Source organism: Herpailurus yagouaroundi, unplaced genomic scaffold (assembly GCF_014898765.1).
Source record: "Herpailurus yagouaroundi ecotype Mexico unplaced genomic scaffold, PumYag 140, whole genome shotgun sequence".
Classification (NCBI taxonomy): Eukaryota; Metazoa; Chordata; class Mammalia; order Carnivora; family Felidae; genus Herpailurus; species Herpailurus yagouaroundi.
In genome coordinates this window covers 46,547,743-46,555,678 of record NW_024412395.1, presented here as the reverse complement: position 1 = coordinate 46,555,678, position 7,936 = coordinate 46,547,743, and the positions used below count along the sequence as shown (strand labels likewise).

The following is a 7,936-nucleotide window of genomic DNA, read 5'->3' as shown; positions in this document are numbered from 1 at the left end:
TATAATTTACAACCATGAGTTCATTTAATCTTCATAACAACCCGATGGGGAAACCAATGCAAAAGTTAAGTTTGTTTCTAAGAGTCACATATCTAATAAATGGACGATCCAGAATTGAAACTCAGGCAGCTGAGTCCTGAATCCGAGAAACCAAAGGCTTAAGCAATCCAAAACAAACAAACCAACCAACCAACAAAGAAAAAAAAACAGTAAACCACAGGTCTGGTTAATATATTTCTTTTTTTTTTTTATAAAAAAGTATCCAATTTATTTCAATATCTAGTTCCATTTTTAAACTAAAGCTGGTGGACAATTTTTTGTAATTTAAAATTTATTATCAGAGGGGAGGAAAACATTAATAAGCTATCATATACTGACAGCAAATAAAATTACTGCACTAAGCATTTATAAAAGCCTTTTTAATAGTAAAAAGTTCCAGTTATCTACTTAACTAAAGGAAAGATCCTTTAGCTCTTTATTTCTAATTTTAACACATATCTCATTTTGACACAATTTACCTTTTTCATCCAATTACTGGTATGATGACCAAAATTTTTCCAAATGTTAAACCTTTCTTTACCACTTATGAGTTACGACTTAACTATTACTTTTTAAGAATTCCTTAAAAGAAATTTGAAATTTTAATTTTCACCATGAACCTGTTTCATCAGAAAGCAGAATATCACTACTAGGTAAGTTAAAACAAAGAATGGAATAAAAAACACAAAAATGGCATCTATATAATGAGCAAATTATCTGATAAGACATTTTAACTACTTCACATTTCTACTTAGCACAAGAAAGAGTAAACTGGTTCCAAGGTAACACAAGGTTTGGCATTTTTACTGCAAGCTTTAAATCATAGTGTTATTCTACTCAACAAGACATCTCTAAGAAAATTGCAGTGTTCGTAAGTACAAAAACTGTTATATCTGGTAGGTGGTATTCTATATAGTCAATAAGAGAATTCTTTATAAAATTAGATTTTAAAAAATGCAGAATGTCTGATAATTAGCTCAAAGGTTAAAATGAGAAAATGCAGAACTCAAAAAGTCATTAGTTAATATGTGGCTTTGAGAAAGCCAGAAATGATTCTATTCCAAGGAATAAGTAATAATGATAAAAGATATAATTAATATACTATATGCCTTTTAAGCCAAAGCGCACTTTTCACCTCAGGACAGTTTTGATTTTTACATTCTTAACTCCTTTCGTCCCGAAAGGGCCCCATTCTAAGCCATTATTTGAAAAGAATTCATAATGTATAGTCATTTCTCTCCACAGGATGTTTTCGTTTCAGTACATAAGCTGCAAAATGGCAAATGACTAAGTCAGTTATAAAGAATTTATAGAATAAATGCCAATTTACAATAACTGTCAACAGACTTCTACACCAAAGCCTAAAAGTTGCAGTAGTAGAGGTCACAGCTAACATGATCCTTCCATGTGCTCAGACTTCATTGACTACAAATTACTGTCATAAAAATCAGAAAAGAAACCTCAGTGGGTCCTTCCAAAGCTGCTTAATTTTCCAAGTGATTTTTCTCTGGTTATAGAGCCTGTTCATTCCTTCAGTCCTTCTTTAGTCGTTTAGCTTTTGCAATATTTTCTTGACGTTTTTGTTTCTTCTTTTGTTCCTTTTCCCTGGCTTCAATCATCTTGGCCAATTTCCAGGACAGTATAGCACTTGCTAGAAACAATGGAGTAAGGGCCAAAATAACCGTTGTAAGGAAGCCATATGGGTCCTTTGCAGCCCATTCCACAACGGACTCGGCCCAAGCCTTTATATCAAACATCTTGGTAGCGTCTTATGCTTGAGTAGTTATTTCCAACTTTGTCCTGCGATTATTAGTGAGCCAATTACAATTTCAGATGACCCTTGCTTGTCTTCTTTAGCTCTACCATATACTTGTGAGAGAATATTTAAATTCTATATCCTCCAGGTCGGAAGCCCGGTTCATAAATTTCTGTATAGCTCTTGGCTTTACAGCAGGACAAACACGGGCATGGATTTGAGGTGTGATTAATGTGAGTGTATATATGTTCCTTAACTTAGTTTCAGAATATTCAACTTACCAAGTGATAGTCTATGTATGGATTTCACTAATATGAAAGAGTTCAAAGAGTTAAACACAAAGATGTATAGCATAGTCTGATATAAAGCAGCAGAGGCAACAATTGAGAAGAATCAAAACTTCCATTAAAAAAAAAAAGTTTATTTATTTATTTATTTTTTTGAGAGATTGAGAGAGAGACAGAGAGCAAGCAGGGGAGGGGCAGAAAGAGAGGGAGATACAGAATCCAAAGCAGGCTCCAGGCTCCGAGCTGTCAGCAGAGAGCCCAATATGGGACTCAAACCCACGAACTGTGAGATCGTGACCTGAGATGAAGTCAGACGCTTAACCGACTGAGCCATCCAGGTGCCCCGAGAAGACTCAAAACTTTAAAACAAGTAGTCCCAGGCTCAGCCAAGAGTAGAGAACAGTGTTTCCTTTTTTTACCCCCATGAAAAAGTAGTCACTTGCTCTTTCTCCAACAGACGGATGATAGATAGATGGCCAGGTAGAAGATAAACAGATAACACACAGATGACCCTTACTTCCTCATGCCACCCAGATTTCTCTTCTGTTCTTTTTCTCTCCCCCAAATGGGATAACTTCAAGCCTGAGTTCATGAATGTCTCTCTGGATACCTGCATGTCTGAAATAGCAGCCATGAACCACAAGTGGCCACATAAATTAATTAAAATAAGCAAGTTAAAAATTGAGTTCCTCAGTCCATTCACTACATGTGGCTAGTAGCCACTGACAGCACAGATATGGGAGCTGCTCACCACCATAAAAACTTCTGCTCTAGAAAAAGACGGGAGCACTGTCAGTTCTGTCCCCTGAAAGTGGTACTGACGCATCTTTTCTGATTTACTCTATTTTTGTGTCATCACAGAGCTACACAATTAAGTTTAAGAAACCATCTACTGGGGCGCCTGGGTGGCGCAGTCGGTTAAGCGTCCGACTTCAGCCAGGTCACGATCTCGCGATCCGTGAGTTCGAGCCCCGCGTCAGGCTCTGGGCTGATGGCTCGGAGCCTGGAGCCTGTTTCCGATTCTGTGTCTCCCTCTCTCTCTGCCCCTCCCCCGTTCATGCTCTGTCTCTCTCTGTCCCAAAAATAAATAAACGTTGGAAAAAAAAAAGAAAAAAAATAAAAAAAAAAAAGAAACCATCTACTATAAACATTGAAATTATTTGGCAACATTTACTTTATCAGACATTTCGTTCAGTCTGCCAACATTCCCTGATCAAAATCATTGGCAAGATTCCGTGGATTTTTTTTGCCTTGCATGACATCCTTCCAAGTAGCTAGAAGTAGAGAGTTTAATGTATGTACTTCTTTTAATCAAAGAAAATACAACGCATAGCTGATTGTTTTCTTTACCTAAAAGTTTCATCTAACGTCATGCATTATTAGGAAAACATCACCTTTACCATTTTGTCTATCCTGATATGTGCTCGCCTCACCTTGTCTCTCAGAATTGTATCCAAATGCATCAAACAATTTCTGTATTTAATTTCCATAATATTATATCCTTAGTAGACTGGCAACAATTAAGCCACTGAGTCAGCAACTAATAAAATTTAGACATGATCATTTTTCCATAAATATGGGAAGAGTTCCTCCATAATCTCTTTTGCTAAAGTAAAGTGAGTTATAATATCTGTTAATATTTTCCTCCATCAGATACTTACTTATCACTTACTATATGCCTGGTAATGTATTAAATGTGCCCTCAAAGTTCTTACAATACAATTAAGCTAAAATTACTAAAATAAAAAAGTGGTATCTGTTGCCCTTTGAGTTCCCATAGGATGAAGATGCCTGCCTAAATTCAAATCTCTGCTCACTTTCTCCCAAAACCACACAGATACAAAAAGGGAGCAAATAAAACCATCCATCATCCATGCTTACAGAATAACTGGGAGACAAAGATTGTGACAAATTGCAACTTATATGTAAGTAGGGTAGAAGCATCCAAAGCTGGAGAACCACTCTAAGGCTGGGGCCACAGCAAAAACAAGGAGGTGAGAGTGGGATACAGAAGCAACAGAACCCACCAAGATATAACATCACTTTCAGAAGAAGAAAGTTCCAGCAGGCCTGGAAGAATGCCAGAACAGAGATAAGACCTGCTGGATCAGAGCACTGGCTCCGAAAGAATTGAAGACAAGGGGCAGAAAAGTGCACAGGAGCGGATGCAGCAGTCCTGGAAGAGGTATGGCCTCTGGGGGAAGGGAGGGCACTTGGCCCCCCGGGGGCATCCCTTGGAGGCCAGGTGGTAAAGAGAAAGTAGCAACAAGTGTTCAAATTAAGGAAAACTAAGAAACCAAAGAGAATCAGGACCAGAAGACACACCAACTTGCTTCTCTGTGGAGAGAAAATTGTACTTTCGGTCCAACAGAATAAGGCATTCTCAAACCAGAAATGTTAGTGAACCGCTCAAATCTCTCACCTCTGCACAGGGAATCAAGGTGATACAACGTAACTTTAAACCTGTAACAGTCCAGAGAACACAGTCCTCATGAACCTTCCCTTAGGAATCTACTAGAGGGTGAGCTTCATCCAGCCAGATATGAGCTGAGAAATTTCAGCAAAAAGACCTTTGGTGAGCACTGAAGATATTCAACATCTATACTTAATTGCAGATTTAGGACTACAATAAAGGTGGGGGAAAAGATTAAAGATAGAATATACCTGTTATATATTCTGCCAGAATTTAAAAATGTAACTAAAGACATGGGAGGAGAAAAAAAGGGGAAAAAAGGGAAAAAAATGAAACACATTTTACTGTGTTTATACCGTTCACACAGTTTTACTATGTTTACATTTACTGAATACTGAATAGTGAAAAGAGGATATTGTTTTAAGCTGACAAATCAGTTAGCAGAAGCCTAAAAAAGGAATTAAAGGGACTAAGGTAATAAACGTAATCATTAGGAAAAAAAAAGAAATGTTCCTAAACCAAATTAAATACTCTTTCTACTCCAGACCCCTGAAAAAAGAAAGGCAAGGAAACAGACCACATGGTGAAACATAGTATCTATAACAATATATACAGTAAATATAAAAAAATATGGGGCGCCTGGGTGGCGCAGTCGGTTAAGCGTCCGACTTCAGCCAGGTCACGATCTCGCAGTCCGTGAGTTCGAGCCCCGCATCAGGCTCTGGGCTGATGGCTCAGAGCCTGGAGCCTGTTTCCGATTCTGTGTCTCCCTCTCTCTCTGCCCCTCTCCCGTTCATGCTCTGTCTCTCTCTGTCCCAAAAATAAATAAAAACGTTGAAAAAAAAATAAGAGTTGATTATTGATGTGACCAAACATATTAGTCACATTAATATATATAAATAAGCTTGATTAACTTGTTAAAGAGATTTTCAGATTGACTCACAAAGTAAAGCCCAACTCTATGCTACATACCATCAACATACTTAAAGAGGTTCAGGAATGTTAAAAATAAAGAGTTGGACAAAGTTTTATCAGGCAAATATAAGTAATAAAAATGTAGGGTGCCCTAGGATCCTTGCAACCCCGCTGGCATGTCTCAGGCCGACTTTGACAAAGCTGGTAAGGATGCAAAACACCCCAAGACCAAGTCAGCAGATAATGAGATGACGTTCCTCTACAGCCGCTACAAACAAACAACTGCAGACGACACAAACAGCGTGGCCTGGGCTGTCGGATCTCAAAGGCCAGGCCAGGTGGGATGCCTGGAATCAGCTAAAAGGGACTTCCAAGGAAGATGCCATTAAAGCTTATATCAACAAAGTAGAAGATCTAAAGAAAAAAATATGGAATATAAGCCACTGGATTTGGCTGTCAGCAGTGCATTTCATTTAAACTAATACAATGCCTTGTTTTTCTACTACTGCAGACGACATGAACTAATGAAAATAACCAGTTAACCTAGATCCTGAAGACTGTACAGAATATGGCTCTAACAGAGTAGAGCTGAAATGGTTATTGACCTTTGTTGAGTAGTTTTTATCTGTAGATCTAAGATGCACCTGTTTCAGTAAGCAAAAAAAAAAAAAAAATAATAATGATAATAATAAAAATAAATTAATGCAGGGTTGATATCTTGATATTGGATGAAGTATAAATCATCACAAAAAGCATTAAATGAAACAAGGAAAGACATGTTAAAATGATAAAGGTCATGCTTCATAACAAAGATAGTATTTTTAAATAGCCATAAACACTACCACCACATTTATAAAACAGAAAGTCCAGGAAATGCCAGGAGAGACAGTTAGAAACAAAATAATAATAGAAGACTTGAATGTATCAATCCCAGACCAAGAAAATCAAGTGAATAAAAATAAAGGAAGGATATAAAACACTTTTCACACCATGAATAAGGGTGATCTTATGAAGCTATATTGAATTTTACCACCAATAACAATTTACAATACCTTTTTCTCAAAGGCATATGGAAGATTCACATAAATTAATCATGTTATATCACATAGAAAACCTCATTTTCATAATACAGACATAACTCAAATGACATTCTCTGATTAGAGTATAATATTAATAGAAATTAATAACAACATTTCTAAAGTGTCTTTTCTAGCTGAAAATGTAAAACTTGCTACTGAATAACTCTGGTAAAGGAAAAATGCTAAATTAAGTTTCAGAATTTCTTTTAAAAATAATGATAATAAAAACAGAATGTATGGGATATGATTAAAGCTGCGACTAAAGAGGAATTCATAGCCTTAAACACTTACATCAATAAAAATAAAGAATGAAAAGAAATGAATTAAAATCCCAACCTGAAGTCCTTGGGAAAAACAAAGACACAAACGTTGTAAAGCACAAGAAAGGAAATGGTAAAAATAAAGCAGAAATTAACTATCAGAAAAATATTAGAATTAATAAGTTAAAATGCTGTTTCTTAGGAGTGGAAATCACTTGGTAACTTATTTAGGGATAAAAAGCAGAGGCGGGGAGGCGTGCCTGGGTAGCACAGTCGTTTAAGTGGTTAAGCATCCGACTCTTGATCTCGGTCCAGGTCATGATCTCACAGTTTGTGAGTTCAAGCCCTGCATCAGGCTCATGGTGCAGAGCCTGCTTGGGATTCTGCCTCTCCCTCTGTCTGTCTCTCCCCTGCTTGTGCTCTCTCTCTCTCAAAATAAATAAATAAACTTAAAAAAAAATGTTTTTAAAGGGTGGGGGGGAAGCATAATACACACAATAAGAAATAATCACTGAAAGAGAAGTAGTTAAAACACTAAAGAGACTATTTTGTACAGTTCTATGCAAATAATACAGAGATGAAATAGTAATTTCCCAGTAAGTTTAATGGATCAAAATTGATCCCATTAAATATAGGTGGCTTAAGTACACTAACTTCCATGGGGAAAAAAAATTAGAAAAAATTATAAAAACCCCACCTCCTTAAAAAGGCCTCAGGCCCAAATGGCCTCACAGGAGAGTTCTACCAAACCTACAAATACCAGATAATTCTAATTATGCTTAAATTCTTCCAGAACATAGAAAAAGAAAGAATACTTCCAAACTTTTTTTTTTTTTTAAATAAAGCAAGTAGAACAGGGCTAATTAAGCCTAATGAAGATACCAGAAAAGCATAGTTGAATTGCTTACCACTACAAACATAAGACATTAGACATTGTTCGTTCCCAGCCCCAAGGCTGGGGAAGGGATTAGTAATGGAGAGCCCTGAGGTCAGCTGCCCACAAGCACTAGGTATCTACACTGCCCTTGTTTGCCCTGCTGGGGATAACCTGAACCAGGTGTCAGTTGCTGCAGGCACAGGGCCAGCCTGGCCTTGCAAATTCCAAAGGAAATGAAGGGAGAAGATTTTTTTTAAATGTGTTCTTTATTTTTGAGAGAGACACACACACACACAGAGCGTGAGTGGAG

The 7,936-nt window shown here is 37.0% G+C and overlaps 1 protein-coding gene and 1 pseudogene across 1 annotated transcript; one reads left to right on the top strand and one right to left on the bottom strand.

Moving 5' to 3' along the window:
• Nucleotides 1-401: 401 nt before the first annotated feature.
• LOC121030640 (small integral membrane protein 15-like) lies at nucleotides 402-1,946 on the bottom strand. The gene has a single exon (XM_040475243.1). The coding sequence runs from the start codon at nucleotides 1,794-1,796 to the stop codon at nucleotides 1,572-1,574; it is 225 nt and encodes a 74-aa protein (XP_040331177.1). The 5' UTR covers nucleotides 1,797-1,946; the 3' UTR covers nucleotides 402-1,571.
• A 3,621-nt stretch (nucleotides 1,947-5,567) lies between these two features.
• Nucleotides 5,568-5,887, top strand: LOC121030332 (acyl-CoA-binding protein-like; annotated as a pseudogene).
• Nucleotides 5,888-7,936: the final 2,049 nt, after the last annotated feature.

Coding starts and splice junctions, on each gene's coding strand:
- LOC121030640 (XM_040475243.1), bottom strand. CDS start 1,796: ATGTTTGATATAAAGGCTTGGGCCGAGTCCGTTGTGGAATGGGCTGCA.